At 39.8% G+C, this 19,268-nt stretch overlaps 1 protein-coding gene across 1 annotated transcript in view; it reads right to left on the reverse strand.

The window, feature by feature from the left end:
• Positions 1-19,268, reverse strand: part of LIMCH1 (LIM and calponin homology domains 1) — a 173,341-nt gene that overhangs the window by 45,564 nt on the left and 108,509 nt on the right. The window contains exons 7-14 of the mRNA XM_057371762.1: positions 15,864-16,059; positions 11,260-11,509; positions 10,377-10,649; positions 5,571-5,861; positions 4,065-4,319; positions 2,431-2,775; positions 1,448-1,774; positions 665-898 (exon numbers count right to left, since the gene is read on the reverse strand). Coding sequence (XP_057227745.1) covers positions 665-898; positions 1,448-1,774; positions 2,431-2,775; positions 4,065-4,319; positions 5,571-5,861; positions 10,377-10,649; positions 11,260-11,509; positions 15,864-16,059 — 2,171 coding nt within the window. The remainder of the gene's footprint in view (positions 1-664; positions 899-1,447; positions 1,775-2,430; positions 2,776-4,064; positions 4,320-5,570; positions 5,862-10,376; positions 10,650-11,259; positions 11,510-15,863; positions 16,060-19,268) is intronic.

Consider the following 19,268-nt stretch of genomic DNA (forward strand, 5'->3'; position numbering starts at 1 on the left):
GATGGGTTTGTTTCCTCCTGGCTCAGCTGTAAGCTGTTTTTCATCCATATCTGTACAGGTGCATGCATATCCTTCTCCTCATGTATTCTGAAGAGGCCGATGAGTAAGTACCTTTCCAGTCTTGTTTGCATGTGGCTCAACCACCATATGATAACTSTGTTCAAAGGCTTCAACACCCACACAGCCTCAAACATCCAAACAAAGGTGTTTAGAAAGACATTGAGCATCATCAGGAAGAATCTTAGGATCTCTGGATTTCCTGATAGGAAGTCACTGGCACTAGTTAAGCCTAGTGATAGACAATCATACCACTTATTACATCCAGCATCTCCATTTCTAGCTGCAAAAATTAGTAATGATTACCTCATATTTGTCCAGAAACCTCTGCAAAGGTAATGCAAATGTAATTGCTACATAGATCTGTTTCCACACACTGTTAGAATTTTGCATCTATTAGCGCTCTGGTCTGAGTCTCTTTGTGGTTCTACTAAAAGGGCCAGAAACCTTCTATTGTCTTCTACTGAGCAGAAAGAATCAGCAAAGAACTGAGCACAAGCATAAAAAAACCACTACTGGCCACCAGTACATTTTCCTGATCAAAAGATCTTCACAAATAGCCCACAGGGCTAGCTAAAAGGGGGAGAGAAAAACACAGCATTCTTACCTCATGGTTTTCTTCTCAAGTTCTGTAGGTGYGCCCTGCTTACTCTGCTGCTTTGAAAATGGCATGGGAAGGAACTGCTTAACATTGGGCCCAGGCTGTTTTAGAAAAGCTCCAGTTCTTCTGGCTAACATGTCATCTCTTTGTGGGTCTGGAAATTTCATGTTGCTTTCTGTTCCATCACTCTCCAGCTGAGGGATTTCAAGGTGTTCTTGGCTCCCTTCTCGTGTGACAGAACTGCTCAGAGAGACAAGTGACACTGTTCCATGATAATGCCCACCTGTGCAGCAAGTGGCTGCTCAGGCAATGTGAGGTTCTGTTCCTCAAAGTTGAATGATGGACAACTAGGCAAACTAAGCATCTTTAGCGACAGCATGGGGAGTAAGAGGAAATTATGCTGAACCCCACACTTATGTAGGTGATCCATTAGAAGTAGGGAATTGCATACAAATCTATGCAATGAAATTATTCACTTGGAATCTGGCATAAAAATCTAGACAAAGCACCAKGGATTGCAAAAGAAATCCCCCCAAAAGATGAAAGACTATTTTCATGCCGAACAGCTATTAACAACTGAAGTACTTAAATATTATGAAACCAAACAGGCTGTTTTATGTTTATAGGATACATTCTTGTAAGTGATTTTACAAAACAGAACACATGCCATGATGAATGAGTAAAACACATCTTTAAAGGCCATGTGAAGAATGGGACAACATTGCTGACTGATCCAAGCTAACACCACACACAAACCAGGCTCAGAGGGATCTGCTTCTGTTCCCTGACCTTTCTCCTTCCTGCAGAGTCTTCAAATCCTTCACATGAGCTACAGCCTCCTCTTGCTGTTGCTGCAGCAGTTGAGGAGCTTCTGACAAGAGAGGACAATGTTTGGGAATGGAGCTAGCAGTACGCCTTGGAAAAGCTCCCATCCTTCTAACCAGCATATCATCTCTCTCAATATCTGGTAAACTCCTGTCACATTCTTCCTTGGTGCTTTCTTGCTGTTTTCTCAAACTCCATGGAGTTTGTTTCTCAGAGATGATGTCAGAAGCCAGTAAAGGTGATGGAATTCTCCTGCAAGAGTCATCTGTACCTGACTTGACTTCTTTCTCACTAGTGAGAATAAGAGGACGAGTGAGACAGACAAAACATTCTCAGATCAAATKTAAGGTAAGAAAATGAGTCCTCTAMGTTTGCAGATGTTTTATAAACACACAAACTTAGCTGAATGAATTGATGGCTAAAAGCATTCATTAAAAATTCTTGCTGTAGCCACAGACTAAGTGATTACAGAAATGCCAAAGAAATATAAGATCTGTTAACGTGTTAATGACCCAGATAATTCTTCTCCAGATAAATGCCAGAAACAAAGAGCAGCAGTACACCATCTTCAGAAAGAAAGTAAATCCATTTGGTTTGAAAAAAGCATTTTTTGAAGATCAGTAAGCCCAGCAAGCTGAATGACAAATTCTTAATGTGCTGAAAGCAAGCAGCAAAAAAATCAAGAACGATAGCTCAGCCTCTGAGATACCAGTGACTTCACTGCCCATCAGAAATTTTGAGCAAGTATTCAGAAGACATGTGTGCAGGATTTTGTGCAATCCTAAACATGTGAAGATACTGTGAAGGCATCAGGTATCTTCTGAACAAGGCCATGCATGTAAACAGCTCTTAGGTTTACGCTGCAGTTCACTCCCATGCAGATCAGCATCTGGCAAGAGCAGGTCTCATTTCCAGCTCAGTAGCACTTCCTAAGCCACACAGAATACCTGGACTCTTTGTTTGACTCAGATACTTCACCGCTGTGTTCAGCAAACCCAAGATTGGCAACAATGGCTGAAGGAGAGCTTTCAACACCAGAAAGACTCTCCACACCGTCTTTCTTGCTTTCCTCTTCTGTTGCACTCTTGGATGAAGCTCTGCCAATAACGAGCTTGTCCCATTTCTGTTGATCAATCTCAGTTACTGGCCCAAAATGCACAAACTTCTGCTTGGGGCTACCAGTCTTTTTGTTTGCTCTGGTTTTGCGGACGGCAAAATCATCATGGGCCACCACTTTCACCRTGGTATCAGCTGGTGGCAGAGTGTTGTTGGAACATTTGGAATCTTCTTCACTGGTAATAATAAGGAATAAAAGAATGCCCCCAACATGAGACTCTCAGAATAAAACTAACAAAATGTTCCTAAGGTTTAGAAGGGGTTTTACTTTAAAATTTGAGGACACAGGTATAAGCAGCTGTGGCATACTGAGTCCCAAATGACATATAAAATCCAAAGATATTGCAGAACTGTCGGGAAAACTCTAGGAGCAGATCCTTGGAAGCACTTCCTAAGGGCAAGGAATGTAGCATATGGCTCATTCCAAATTCAGTTCTTCACCCTAACAAAGGCACTGTTCCCTTCTCTGCTCACACATTCCCAGGCCATCCACTGTATGTAACCAGAACACACTTTGGCATGAGGGAGTTATGGTGGCATGGGAGCACTAGCAAGGGCAATTCACTTACCCTAAACCAAGTGGACTGAACCCTGATTTTAATAAATCACCTCAAAAKTAACGGAGAGACTACCAATATCTTTAGGAAGAAAGAATGACTGAGTTTTGATTTATTAGAGTTAAAATTACATACAGTAACCACATTGTTAGAAGAATGCAGAAAAGATGGCCGTCTTTAATTGCAAAATGGCATGCACCTGAACACGAAGGCTAGGAGTTGTTATCCTTTCCTACAGAAGTCACAAATCACCTGCCTATGTTATAGTCCATCTCCATAGGGAAACAGCTTAGAATAACTGCTTTGTATTGGCTCCCTTTGTAGCGGCTTTGTTAATAACAAGAGCATACAAACACCATACAATGAGGCTCCTGAAAGCGCTGCTGCAGTGAGAAAACTGTGGTGTAYTCACATAGCACTGGAGTACAATGCTGTGCTGATTTATCAGCTCAGGTCTCAAAATATTATCGAGAAGTTAATGCAAAGATGCTGATCCTTAGGTAAGACTCCAGAGGTATAAAAGACCCCAAGTCCTGAAGACAGCTTGGTAAGGACCAAGGTAGTTGCTACTGTATTASTGATACCATTTGGAACTTCGTGCTGTTCAACTTCAAGCAGCTTCAAAGCAGATTCAGCCAAAAGACAAGAGGGACCTTAGTGTTACTGTATTAAGAGTGTCCACAAGAAAAGTTACTGTGAAGCTACTATAGTGCTCTGCATGATGGACACACTTTCATTTCATGAGAGACAGCATCTCTAGGCAGATTTTGGACTCCTTCTGAAAACTGAAATAGGTAAGAATTGGTTGACAACAAGGCATTCTTCAAGCACACACAGCAGATTGTGGCAAACTAAACATGCTTCACAGGGTGTCAATCTTGTCCAATCTTGCCAAACRGAAACCATACCTGGGCTCCCCTGAGAGCTTCAATCTTTTCCAGGTTTCCAGATCTGCTTTTGTTATAGAGGCATTGACAAAACTCACATCTTCTTGTAGCTGAGGAAGGGTGCTTTGAGATTTCTGTTTCACCAAATCATCTCTCCCATTATCAGGCTCTTTCACCTGCTGTTCCTCCTCTGACTCAGTCTTCTCATTTTGCAGAAATGGGTTCTCTTTACTGGTAACTATTTGCCTTACTGATGTCACGTGCACCCGTCTTCTTCTAATTTAATGCACATTCCAATTTAGCAAGGAAAGATATTTTCAGGAAGCAATTATAAATCAGTGTCAAAAGAAAAGTTTCAGAGCTCACAAAGATAAAACTGAATTTATAATATTAGTTTCACATTAATTTTAGGAAGTAAACATGGAATGAATCATTTGAAGTTCAAACCTCTCATCTATGCTACCCCACTCATGCACTATTGAGATCACTTCCTTACGTGAATTTCTATTCCCAGCACAAACAAGAAAAATCTTTATGCTATTACTGTATTAAGCATTTCTGCAATAAGCTTTCTTTTAAATAGTCACAAATAATTCATTTGCATGTTGTTCACACAGTGAATTTGAGTGTGCTCTCAAACATACTACAGAATTTCTTTGATCTTAAGAGTCACGTCAATAGCATTCGACTATTACAATTTGGTTAGATGCTCCTCAGACGTCCTGCCAAAGTAGCCATTAGAAAATGTTAATATAATCAAATTGCCAACAAACTGAAYGGCACATCTGACATTATTGAGAAGAGCTCCTAAATATTAAAGTATTTTCTGAACATACCAGTTGTTACAGTCATGGTTCTCTATAATGCATATATAGTGACTTTATCTAGAATCAYGTCTGTTTGCACAAATACAATAAATATACTTTTTTCCTTTAAAAGATCTCTACCTAGCAGATATTTGTATTCAACTTCTTAAGGTCAGTATCACTGAACTGAAAACGTAAGAGATTTTTTAGGCTGAAGCCTTGTAACCCATGATCCATTTACCAAACTAATGCTGTACAGGACACATTAGGACCATGTGCAACATAATTCAGTGCAGTAGAGCATATATATAAGGCATATATATCCAGTGCCTTAACTAAAGACTCATCTGGTCTGTGCTTTATGCAGGGTATTAAAAGAGCATAAGATGAAAGAAATGCACCCAAAAACATGCRCTGAAAGTGCTCAGAAAAAAAGCTGAGATGCAAAACATATTTTCTAAGTTTATTCTCCACTCCATGAGCTGTCTCATGAGCTTAAATAACAAAAGTGGCCTGCCTTTATCTTATTTACACTCACAGCCAACTAAAACTTCCCCTCATACTCTGACGAAAAATTAGTTTGGTTCATTTTACGATAAARCATTTGCATTTACTTTAACTGTAAGGGTTTTTGGAGCCAATACTGCTTTAGGAYTATACAGCAATATGCCATGGTGAAATTACACATTACAGTTGAAAGAATAAGACTATGAATGCACACCTTGCATGTTCCTTTTTTTCCATCTGCAATGGCTTTTTAACATCTTCCAGTTTACCTTTCTCTTTACTGGTATAGGGCCCAAATAAAAAGKAGTTAAATGGAACTACATGTTTGGGTTGATTCATTCTGGCTCTCCGGGTAGCAAAGTCATCCTTTTCTAAATCAGGAACTCTGCTGGCTGCTTCATCTTCTGAACCAGAATCCTTTCCTTGGTAAAGTGTCATGAAGGGATTGTCCTTGCGAAGAATGATGTCTGGGGTGCTTCCACTGTCTTCACGTATCGGCTTTTTACTGACACAGAGCAAAASGAAATAAAGCTCTTGATGTACCAGGGGAGGAGAGGGCAGTGCAGCACTCATCTCCATGTCAAAAAACAAGCACAGTTAATCAAATATGGTCCAGGCTGCTGTTAGATCGTGCAAAGCCTAGCTGGAAATAAAACCTATCACATACAAGCAGCAAATCCATAAGGACTTCACATATTAAAAAAAAAAATAAAAATCAGAGTATCAGATCTTTGCTTTAATTTTAGCCATAGTTGGAAAAATCAGTAAGAACAAATTTTAGCATACTAGATGCAGTGAATGTAGTACCATAAATGGCAGTATTAAACTTATTTAACACTTCAAACAAAGAAAGAAATATGATGTGAATACCTGATCCCTGGAAAATGCTGCCAAGTCCTGAAGTATCAGATATTTGGAACTTTTCTTAATAGCTCTATTCATAAAAATCCCTTCTGAGTAATCACTGAGGCTGTCTACCCTAGTATTCTTAACTGCTTTCTTCTCACATGCATCCATGATTGATTCCTTTCCTAATTAATTATTCCTTTCCCACAGAATAAGCCCTCTATGCCAGAGCTGACATACAGTAGCTGCAAAAACAGCACCAGTACACCAGTGACACTGGCATGCTGGAAAACATTACCACCTGCCTTAGGCAGAAACACAACTGCTATCAACACAGCCTTGCTGTTACTGAAGATTACGGCAATAAAGACACTTGACAGCTGGTACCCATAAAGATTAAGCTTATTTTAACTTGCAAGGGTCAATACTCTTAGGCAAAATGAAAAGACAGATGGCAGGAGCTAAACAACTCTCACATTTAAAAATCCCATTGTAAGTATTGATATTTTAGGAAGTTGGGCAGCAAAGAGTAGACTGTTCCATGCAGTACTTTTGCAAAGCATTTGCTCTTTCATGCAGCACACCTTGCTATACAAAACAAAATAGCGGAGATCACAAAGGATTAAAGCAGACTGGCATTAAGAAAGCAAATTAAATAGCTCAGGGGTTGCTCTGAGTTTCTCTCTATCTTAAATATAAAGAGTGCTATAATTAACTGCTTTTAAAAAGCATTTAAAACATTTTGAATCCCTGCAAGCCCACTACATGCACCACTTTATTTTATGTTCTCAGCTGCCTTTTCAAAGTACTGCTCGCAAAGTTGCTGGAGAAGCTTATGCAGAAGCCATAAACCATCCTTGATAGACCAGCCTGGCTCAGGCTCAAAGGACATACAAAACTGTCTGCCTTTGCCTTCTTATGCTGCAAAACACAGGATTCCCTGTTAGTGATGTGGAGAGCGTGGTCTCAAAATTWGCTAAAGGCAACTTCTTCCTCAGRTCTCTCTGAGGGATCACAATTTCATTTAAGGCAACAGAACAAAACCGGCTGATAGCACTCCAAATGGGAACTGCTGTCCCTCTTCTTCATGAATATTTCAGTTCACAGCAGCTTCAGAAACAGCTGGCTCACAAAGTGATTATTCAGTAAAAACTGGATTTTTCAGTCTCATGTCCCACAATGCTATTGAAGCTTGAGAGCATCAAATGTAGCATTTCTGAGAGCAGTGTTTGTGACAATAAATAAATATTGACTTATAGTACTCAAAAATGCAAGGTTTTTTTTTCTTCTCATTGTAATGAGAAACATACAGTTTTTAGTATGTAACTAGACTTCAGTAATAAGTTTCTAGGTTGAGAATATTTTCCATTCATTTACTTTTTTAAAAAATGGAATAAAAATTTAGCAGTGACATTTTGGGGTCTCCTGAAACAGCTCATGTTGGTCKCAAAAGTGTTTTTTAAGGCCAATTTACCATGCAGAGAGCAAAGACTCTAAATAGTAGATTTAGCTGCAAACTGCTCTTGCACACCCAGCCCCAGCTGCTGCAGAAACAGTAAATGAGTCTATTCTGGTACAGCAGGTGCTTTAAAGTGACTGGAGGCATTCATACTCCATGAAGGAAGGTCTCATACAGGCTTGTCGATCCTTATATTGCATTTCAGAACAACGAAAGGGTTTTGGATGCCTATGCTCTGTCAAGGTAAGAGTCCACAATCCTTTTTGTAACATATATATCATAAATCATTGCTCACATTTCTCTCTTCTCTTCATCACTCTTTCAACACCTAGGGTGTCTTCATGAATGTGATCCTTACCTTTCACATACAATAGAGTAAATAAGAGACAGATGCAGGCAATAAGCAAGCAAGGAGGATCACATATCAATAAAACAACATGCAGTAGAGATAATACACTCTTTTGGGAAGGGGAATTGCTTTTTGGCATGCATTTATATAGCCTCTAATTCAGCTAACTAAAAGGAGCATTCCTAGAACATGCTACAGCAATGGAGATAAACACTTAAGACTCCAAGCAGAGAATACATTTGCATACAAGYTCAAATCCTTCCTGTTCAGGACTCAGAAAGGTCCCCTACTGAGTTTAAGATTTAGGAACAATTAGATGCCTTGTAGAACACAAAAGTCACAGTGGGAGTCCTCCAGAGGTCAGTAAGTTGAGAGGAAACAGCCTGTAAACAGCTCAGAGGAACTAAAATGAAACYGACAACTTCAGGTGAAAAATAAAGAGAGGCTGGTATCAGAGAAAGATAAGGGAATAAGAGGGGTGAAAGAAAAAAAATCCAAATACAGCAAGAAGTGGGACTGAGAATTACTGAGTGCCCTTAGTGCATGGAACTTTGAACTTGGTGCCAAGAAGAGAGAGAAAATGGAGATGTTCAAAGAACAGAGAAGAATGATAAGACATTAAGAAATAAACACTCCCCTGTATCCTAAAGGGTCACTACTAGATTCTTTCTTTCTCCTCACCCACTACTCTYCCACCTTCATATACAAAGAATTTTCCTTACAGACTTCTGACCCCAGTGCCTTTTCTGCTGTGTCTTCCTACAATCCCCAGAAGCAAGCTCCTACTTCACTACAGTGAAGCTTCGGTTACAAAGCTCTGCTCTTTGACCCTTAGTTGGGACAGAAAACTATCATCTCATTCTTCCAGCTGCCAAATCCCACAGAGCAAGCAAGAAAAATTACTTGTTACTTCTCCTCCCTTCTCCATAAGCCCTGTCAGGACAACAAGAWTGCCCAAGGAAAGAACCACACATTTGATCACATATGCTTCCTTTGTGGACATSAAAACAATAGATCTAGCACAAAGTTGGAAAAGGGTCTCTCAATGTAGTGAGCATCCTCCAAATGCAAACGGAGCTATTTGTTGTGCACTGCATTGCTAAACACAAGCAATTACTACATTTTACTACATATTACTACTACTACAGCCTTGGGCTCGTAACAGGATTCTGCTAACACCCCGCTGGTTTATGGATTCCTAATCAACTACACACTAAGTGAGACTGAGGAATTAATTTATGCCAGATAGTTCCTCTTCATTAAAGTACTCACAACCAGACACAAGCACTGGTTCTGTACAGCTTGACAACAGCAAAGTAGACCTGAAAAGAGGTCATGTGACAGCATATATTCTGTAACTATTTCATCTGCATACGGCACATCTGTGTGTGGTCACACACAAGCTTGACTGTACCTATGAATCAACTGTACCACATGGGAGCTGCATTTCTTCCTACTGTATTTCAAAGCTCAGGTTGTAGATCACCATCTACTAAACCACTCACTGTTAGGATTTCACCCCACAACCCAAAACGTTTCGGACAGGAGGACATTTTGGACACTTACCCTTTAGCCAAACCATTTAGATCCTTTGTAAGTGCCTAATCTTCTGACATGTTGGCTAAAACTCTATTTTGCAGGTCATCCCCATGAGTAGAAGAGATTTTTCAAGAGGATCCCATATGAGATGATAGAAAGGCATGGACTGTGAACCTAGTCATCATTCAGCTCTCAAGTTAAAGAACAGGAAATATACAAATTGAACAGTGTCCAAAAATAAATAACACAGGTAATAAATGAGTAACTACATATAGTCCAGTCTAAAGTCAGTCAAATTATGACTGCTAAGCTATGCTTCCATACTTTAACTGGTACATGTGTTAACAAGTACTGTTATTTTATAGTTCCTGCCATTACAATAAATATATCATTTATTAACACAGGTAAAAATGATAACTACCTAAAGTGTGGTTCAGTAAACTAAAACGTCTCACCAGAAACAAGTAACATAAACTTTTACCTAGACTAGACATTTTCAATGTGCATTTCTATATATTTTTATTAAATACAAGAAAGCATTAAGTGGAAGGTGACAAATAGTCTGTGTAGTAGTTCTCCTGGAGCCTTTTTACATGCTCCTTTATGCTGTAAGACAACACAATTTGTCAACACAAATGCAGTTAGCATCATACAACTCTGCAATCCATAGCTGCCACATCACAACTTCAGGCCTTCACTAGCAATTGTGAGTGCTTAGCAGACTGGATTTTTGTTAGATGTGAAATCACAGTGGATGAAGGAAGCCCACACTTCAGCCAATCCTAAAATTGTGAAGCGTGCACAATTTCCCACACTGTTGGGCTAACCTGCCATAGCGCTGGGCTGCTGACATGACTTTAATGCCAGCTTGTTCGAGTCTTCGCAACTTTCTGATCTCTTCTGCATCTTTCCCCTTAGGTGTTGATGTTTCTTTTGCACTAYGTGAAGGAGACAGGTCTATGGAGTTTTCTTCACTTTGATTCAAACCTAATTGATTTTTAAGGGAGCTTGCTTCAGGAGCCACAGACCCCACTTGCTCCTTTTCACACAGTCCTGACGTTTCATTCAGTTCTTCTTCTATGGTTTCAGGGTRAGGTTTGCTATTGAATTATACAAGGCAATTTAATGTAGGCAGTGCCTAAAACATACACATTTATAAGCACATTTTGCTGAAATCAAGATGTCAAAGGATTCTTCTTAGTCCCTTCAAAAGTGAAGTATCAATTGACAAAACCAACATGCAGAAACACATAGTCACAGCTATATCAACCATACTGGTGTATAAAATACAACATACAAATTAATTGATTTTACAAAAAAACCCCACAGCAAAAATATTACCTATTTTGATTTAATATATAAAACATTACTTATAAGTATCACTTGTCAGTAATTGTCTTAAGAACTGAAACAGAACAATTGTCCAGAACAATTTCTTCCAGCCTTGAGTTTGAGTCAACATCCATGTCACTTACATTAACCAACATCTTGTCAAACACATGCTGTATATTGCATTGTATGGTAAATAGTGACAATGATTTTCCRTTTGTTGCTTTTCTACTAACTTCACCAATTGCTAAAACTACTTATCAGTACCACACCAGCAAGAGATTTGTTACAGTATCATAAACCTTGTGAAAAGGATGAAAATTGGCCAAGTGTTAAAGCATCATCACTGAGGAAAGCAGAATCCGGACAGGCCAGTCTTACCTGAAAGGTCTGTCTCCAAGTGGTGAAGTCGCTGTGCTCCAGCTCTTTCGGTACTCTTCTCGTTCGGCTTTCTTTTTCCGAAGCGGAGCAGGTACATAGAAAGTCTGATTACTCTTGTTTGGGAGGTACTGGTTAAAAGGCACAGCTGATTTAGGTTCACCATGTGAGGTCCGCCTCGCCAACATATCATCTTTTTTCACATCTGGCATCTTTCTGTGTGGAAGGTCAGTTTCTGAGTCACTTCCTCTCCCTGGTGTGGAAGGAGGAAAAAAAAAATCCCTTTTATTTTCAATTTCATCCATTTGTTTGGGTCTTGTTTTTTTAACTGTAAATCAGAGAAGACACCATCAATAATTACATTTAGCCACTTTTACCTGCATTTTTATTTTAAAATCAGTCAATGAAGGTAGTAACCATAACATCTGCATAGACAGTACACTTTTCTCCATCATTCCCTGAAAAACTCATCTTCAGCCACAGATCACACAAAAATATCTTACATTCAAACTAAGCCACACTGGTCAATCACTTTGGACAGATACAAAAGTTTACCTGCCTAAAGCCCACATGACTTCCAGTTGTACATAAGGGCATGCCTGACCTGATTCACACTCCTGAACCTAGACTTGATGTGCCTAGCTCAAGCACAAGCAAAAAAAGGGTTCCATGTTGTAGAGCTACAAAAYGGCAGGAATACGTGGATGTTTCTATGCACACATTAACAGGCAATTTGAACACAGCATCAGCTTTGGTCAAGACTTGAGAATAGCATCAGCTGCTATGAACCAGAAGGCTCGATGGTGTCTCTCCAGTCTCATTGACTTCCCAGTCAATCCATCTACTATACTGCAAAACAGACAGGGGCTTGATCCCCAGATGGAAAAGTGCAAGGAGGGAGGGAAGTGATTCAAAGGTTTGATTAGCACAATGAAGAAATAAGGTGGAAGAGAAAAATTGAGAGTTGGAGAAAATAAGATGTGAGGCAACAGAGCTGGGTGACTGCTTGATTCAGTTCAAATTAACTAAGTTTCCTGATATTTATAACCCATTAAAAACACTGAACCTTAGGCAAGTTTCTGACTTGAAACTCCCAGATTGTAGGACAAACACCCTWAAGAGCATTTGCAGTGTGGAACTGCTCTCATTTTGGAAGCCACTTCATAGACATTCACTAGATTCCATGCACCATCATGAGCCTTTTTAATTCATAAAGAAGTTGTGCAAATAGTTTTCTTCTAGCAGTGTAACCTCATCATGGGTCCTGGTTTGAAGAGTGAAATGGATTGTGTTCAGCCATTTGTCCCATCAGCATTCGTATGTTCTCCCAGCTTTGGAGAGCTGGATGTCTCTGGCCCTTGGCCCCTTTGCAGCATTTGAATATGCAATAGCTGTTCTCCTTTTTGGGGTGAAGGGAAGCCACCCAGGTTGTGTCCTCTTGCTAGTTCAACACTCTAGTAAATTACTAGCTAATTCACTGCGCTACCTACTGAACAACTGAAAACAATGAAGTCATAAAAATCACAAGTAGCTTGTGTATAATTCAAAGTGGGGGAAGAAAAAGAGGTCTAAATATGTTAGGAATGTTATTTGCAAAGAGCTTTTGCAGTAGATGGAGTTATTCATGATTTACTTGGAGAGACAAAGAAGACTGAAAAGGAACAGTAAGAGAAGATAACACAACAGAAATTAACGTAAAGACAAAAATCAAAATGCACTTTTTTATCAGTAATCTTTTCCTTGAACAATTTTTGTTAATAACTTACGATAACTTGCACCACAACTGGTACCCTGAGTCTATGTCTAAACAAAAAGTGGAGATACAATCACAGGATCATAGAAATCTGAGGATAGCTGAGGTTTGAAGAGCTGTAGTGTCATTAGACAGAGCAGAGCACAGAGTAACTAGAAGATAAAAAAAAGATCCCTTACTATTATCTGCTATTCTGTTTGTTTTTGACTTCGCTCTGGTGTCTATTTTTGTAACACATGAAAACCAATCTTGAGGTGGCAGACGGAAATGCTGGAATAGATAACCACTGTAGCAGAGGAATTAGAACACATTCCTCTCCCTCGTTACTGATGTGCCTACCAGCATCCCCAAGCTGAGTACTTCAAAGACAAACAGCTTCTTTAATTATTCATATTTTACTCAGGAAATTATTTTCAGCTGAAATTTGTAAAAAAAGTACTTGAAGCCAAAGTCCCCAATGGAAGATGCAGCTGTGCTCTACATTTATAACCTTAACTTTGCTGTTCTGCATTTCCAAGTAGAAACAGCAGCAGAGAATTTCCACAACTAGTAACACAGACTGTGCAAGCAGTTACACAATGCACACATGCACAGACCCTTCCTCAAAAGATCCAGGCACAACTCCTGGCCCAGCTGAGGMTTTTATTCATTGGCAACTCTAAAGGCAGGTCATTCTGCAATTCTACTATGTTTTAAATAACTGTCCTACTCTACCACTGCTTTTGGTTTTTTTTGCTAAGGGRCAGACTCTACATGGGACACCACAGCAGTTCCTCAACAGTGAGACTAATCACAGATGGCATTTGTGAAGGCAGTATTACTTACTGCTTCCACCTAAACTAATCACCTTAGGATCACTTAAATAACCTCCACTCGTTTTTTTTTTTTTTTCTTCTAGGAGTGGAAGGATCATAGTTTTGGTTCACAATAACATTATCTGATTTACAATGCTCCTATTTGAATGGAGAAAGTATGAAAGCAAAACATTTTCCTCCATYCAATTTCGCATATAGGATTATAGAATCACTGAGGTTGGAAAGAAAAGACCTCTAAGATCATCAYGTCCAATATATACTATTCCTATCAAAAACTACTCACAGCTGAGTAAAACTGGTCTCTCTAAAAAAGCCTGCTGGGACCACAGCAAGAGTTTCAACAAAAAAGAGGTCAGCCAAGTTACACCTCACCTGCAAATGTTGGAGGAGACAGCTGTAAAGTTATGGCAGTAGTAAGCAGGGAAAATAGGACACATTAGAAAGTGTTGGCTGGACAAGTCATACATATGCACACAGCATCTGCATGCACCCTGGTTAAAGGCTAATTTTTAAGAACAAGCTTTGTGTTCTTTCATCTTATTTTGCCTTTGTTACGGATTTGAGAATATGACATGATAGTATGTCTTAGCTGTGGCAAACAATCACAGAACCTTTCTAAAATCTGATAATATGGCCGAAGTTGACAGGAAGCAGCTACAGGACATATGTAACTGGCTGCCTACCAGCTCCAAGTAAGCAGGGACACTGGACATCCCCTGAATGCCCAGAGCAACACTTTTAGATTTTGACATGTGAGGTGTTCCTATTTGCCAAGATCATACTTGTCTCATTTGAGAAGGCAGAAGAATGTTTTATAATGTGGTGCCTGTCCTCTGCTCAGTTTCTGAAGGGCCATGAGGCTATATCAGGCAATCAGCCCCAGTAGCTGGTTCTGGATGGTCAATCAGTAACAGCCCAAATACCACGGGCCACTCAGAGCAGCAGAGCACATCTTAGCTCTGATTTTCCCACAGCTCTTTCATAATTCTACTGTGGTACCAGCTCTCCCTGCCAGCTTTCCAGTTCTAAGGAGTTCCCCATCACCTCAGGAAATCTCTCATGTGTCCGGTTATGATTAGCACCAGTTTCTTTCACACTGCCAAAAGCAGTATGAACATCTGGTTCCTACCAAAAAGTCTTCCCGCCTTTCCTTTGTAAATTAAATAAACCCTACTAAGGAGAAGTGATTCATGTGTGCAACGTAAGTTCATCTGACGATGAAGTTCAAYTTATTCATCTCTTCATCAGGAATATAACTGCACAGAAAGAGCCTCAATCATGCAYCCTTTTGTCCTAAACCACTATCCTGCTCATGACAGGTAACCTAAGTGYATGCTCCTTACCTATCCCTAGCAAATCCTTCTTCATGCAGCATGCTRTGTTTACAAGCCTCTGAAACCCTCCTGGAACCAGAAAAGAATGGCAGAGAAGCAGCATCCCTTCTGTATGCCTGGAGCAGCATGTCCTCACACAAATGTGTACAAATCTCTGATGCTGGGAGGTATTAATTTACTCAATTTTCTAAATGCCATAAAAACAAAAATGACATTTGGTAAAGTGCTGTATATCAGACTWCAAAACTTTGCCAAGTATCAAGTTACTTCTATGGCATTTATCTGTCCTGTATTTACTTCAGCCAACATTTTATTCACTATAATTCACTGCATCCTGTTCCTGCAATTTTATTTTTCTTTTATTTTTCTTATTTTTCTTTCTCCTAGTTTATAAGTTAAGATGAGTCTGCACAACATTCTCTTACACTGAAACCCAGACAAACACTCTTCCCATCATAAAATTACACTGCAGTGATGTAACTCATTTCACAATATTATGCTATCTGGAGACAGTATTCAGGTGAATTGTTGGCAAAGCCATCTACACCTCAGGGAGCATATAACAGCTTTCATATATCAGAAGTTCTCCCACCAGATTAGCTCAATTCAGAGGCTGTGTCCAGCTTCTGAATGGCACATTTATTCCAGAAATGCTACTTCTATGTCATAACGTAACGCATGTGCCGCACTGTGACTGGTACTTACCATCACTGCTCCCTCTGAGCACTACATCTGGAGATGGTGTCTGCTGTGAGCGGGAGCCAAAGGAGTCCAGACTGTCAAAGGAATCATCTCTGCCGTGCCGAGGTGGGGAGAGGGAATCACTGCGTTCAGAGTCCCAGCAGTCTATGTAGCCGCTGTCACGAATGCTGCGCTTGGGGCTCTCAATATCCTCTGTTTCCTACATGGAAATACAGCAGGAACCTCTTCATAAAGAAGGCACTGACATACTCCTGAAATCCATTACACATCAGAAAGCAAAGCACCTTTCCAAAGACTAAAAATCTCCTCCCCAAAAAAGGATTTCCTTGATTTTTGCCCCTTCTTCCCTTCAAAACGAAGTGCAAGCTTGCAATAAACTGCAAGTCTATGCTGTTAAAGAAACTACTCTCATTGGATTAGTACAATGGACTGAGAAAAAGTTCCAATAGACCAGTTAATAAACTGATCAGAAGTAAAAGTAACCTGAAACTCGACTTGTCGTCCACAGTCCATAGCACAGGCAAAGGCACTACAATTTTAACATCGTGCCTGTATCAGGTTTAAGTTTGCTGTTTTCTAAAAGATCCTCCCCTCTCCTTGCCCATCTATTGTATCTGGCCAGGACCCCAGCACTTGTTGTTGCTGCTTCAGCTCAGCAAAATAATAAAGCAGTGTGCCCCAGCCTCCGTCTACCTTGAAGAGAAATTCCTGTTATGAAAGAGGGATGTCTTTCTCAAGCAATCAGCAATGAAAAATATGCAAAATGCTTTTCCCGATGCCTCAGAAGAATTCAGTTGTGCTCTTTACTCTTTGCCAGCTCCTGGCTCTGGGGGATATGAAAGCACTTGTAGCTGACCCACATGTTCAGAGCAGGGAGAACAATGGTTGTCTTTGACAGCCCTGTGATTATAAATTCTTTCCAGTGCAAGCAGCACATACTAAAACACTGAAACTCCAGCAGAGGGAAAGGTCAATAGAAGCCATCCTCACCCTTGCATTATAATAAATCCCTTGTTTTAGAGAGTGTCTTAACATTAATTACAATCACACAGACTGAGAAAAAACAAAAATAACTAACTTTGTTCAAAGATAAATCTGTTTTTTTCTCCTCCGACAGTAAGTAAAGTCAGAGATGTGGGTGCCATTATCAGACTGACATTTTGTGACCCAAAGAGGCTGGAATGTGATTTTTTTTTTTCCCAGAAGCATTTGAATATTAATTCCTAATTAAGAAACACCCCCTGCTTACCCCTAGCTGGAGCACAATGGCCATGTTGAGTACCKCTCCCACTGTCCCTGACTGCTAAGGTTTTACTTGTCGAAAGTATTGCTATGAGAAGATCAATCAGGAATATCACAGTATGCTATGGCAGGCCACCTCCACAAAAAAGCAGGTTTGCTGGAAAAGTGATGAAAAGCCCTCCAGTAACACACCAACACTCCCCTGGTRAAACAGAGGGAGGCTTGAAGCAAGACTGAGAGACATCAGATCAAATGCCCAGCAAACTTTTCAGGAAGAAGGCCTAATTAGTGCCACTCACCACTAATCTGCCAAAATACCACATTAAGGGCAGCGGCAAAGGTCGTCTAAGGCCAAGCTAAACTGTGGTAATGCCATTAAGTAACCTCTCTGTAAATAGAAGTGAAAATATTTTCTAAAAACTGACAAAATGCATCTAACAAAGTTGTAATGAATCCTATGTAATTTTCTTTCCCAGTTCTKCTTAGTGAACTAAAATATTGATAGAAACAACAGACAACAAAAATCTATCTCCCTGAAATCTGCATGAATTACACACAGCCAAGAAAAAATCTACAAATCCTATCAAAATCCTTGATTTGTTTGTGAAATGATCCAAAAATCTTTTAAAAATCGAAATTCCCTAAATCTGCTCATCCTTTCATTCTAATCAGCTATTCTCAATCTTTAGGCACACTTCCATTTTCCTAAATTACTTTATTTGAATGACACAGAACTGCTCAGCAGCTAGAGGGACTTAAACTGGGCAAACAGCCCCATCCTGCATTCACTATCTCCCAGAGTCTGAAAACAGTCCAATTGTGAACTAATGAGTTCTGCAGAACCTACTTTCAATGGGCTGTTTATGTTAATTTTGCATGCTGTTCACTAGGAATTAGGAGGCAGGCACCAGGACAGGATCCTAGACTTCTGTAAACATGTTCTTTACAGCCTTTGCCTTGGCAAAGACACTCTCACAACACAATGCCGTCACACAGACGGGTACTTGTCCTGCCTTGAACAAACGTCATCTCCCAAATGCTGTCAGTGGGAATGTGGTTATCTGTGGGACTGATAACACCCSGACATGACACACAACAGCACATTAGTCTTTCATATTATCTAATTAAAAACACAGTGCGTCACTGAATGGCAGTAAAAGTCTGATTGCCAAACACAAGATGCATTTGTCCGGAAGTTCCACCCACTGAATAGAATAAAAAGCCTGTGAGTATTTTGTCATTGGGAATTTCTAGTTTAAAAGTAAAGAAGAATGAGTACTTGAATAGTTAATGATATTAAAACCAGAGTAGCATGAATAAAATTTGAAATTAATATCCCCTTCAGCATGAGAAGTAGAAAAAGATGAGTCTGAGACAACTTACATCAGAGCAGTCTTTTGATTTGCTTATTAAAAAAGGAGGGTAGAGAGGATTTACAACAGAAAAACTAAACCAGACTGAATTTATGGTCGATTTAGTTATTAAATTCTGTGGAAAAAATGCCAGTAGAGAATGTGATAAAGTGTCTTTTCATCACTCGAGCTCAGCTATAAAGAACATCMGAGTCTTGCACAGCATGATTAACATGTTATATTTTACAACCAAATCCTCTTCAAATGCAGTAACCTACAAGCCCACAATTGCCAGTGGGAAATACTGCTGGGGTACAAGAGTAGGGAGGTGATAAAAGAAATTGCCAGCAGTCCTCACAAGAGCATCACCCTAAATAGGACTTTTCAGGACTGCAAATTTCTCTCTTTATGCATTAAAGGCATATATAGTTTTTATGAGACCTCTACTCTTCTCCCAGATCCAAAATTTGCARCAAATCAAGTACCAGGCTCTTGCTYTTGTTCTTAATTTGCAGTGCTCCACAATGCTCAGCCAGGCCCTTCATGACCATGAGCTCCCTGGAGAACACTTCCTTTTTTTCCCTAGCCCATTTCATCCCACAAAAGAGTTCAAGATAGGACCTCCAAAATGCTCTGATGATTAGTTCTGTGGGTAAGTATCACCTGGAAAAAAAGGAGCCTCATGGTGTGAAATTAAACATTAAAAAATGAATCATGATACCACACAACACTARCATAGTGACAACCTGCACTTAGGCAATTTTTCTGTGCTAGCTCCCTTGTTTGGGTTTGTTTCACTTTTCAGACTCTTTGG

This window comes from Malurus melanocephalus, unplaced genomic scaffold, assembly GCF_030028575.1.
Source record: "Malurus melanocephalus ecotype Western Australia unplaced genomic scaffold, MMel_1.1 scaffold_157, whole genome shotgun sequence".
NCBI lineage: Eukaryota > Metazoa > Chordata > Aves > Passeriformes > Maluridae > Malurus > Malurus melanocephalus.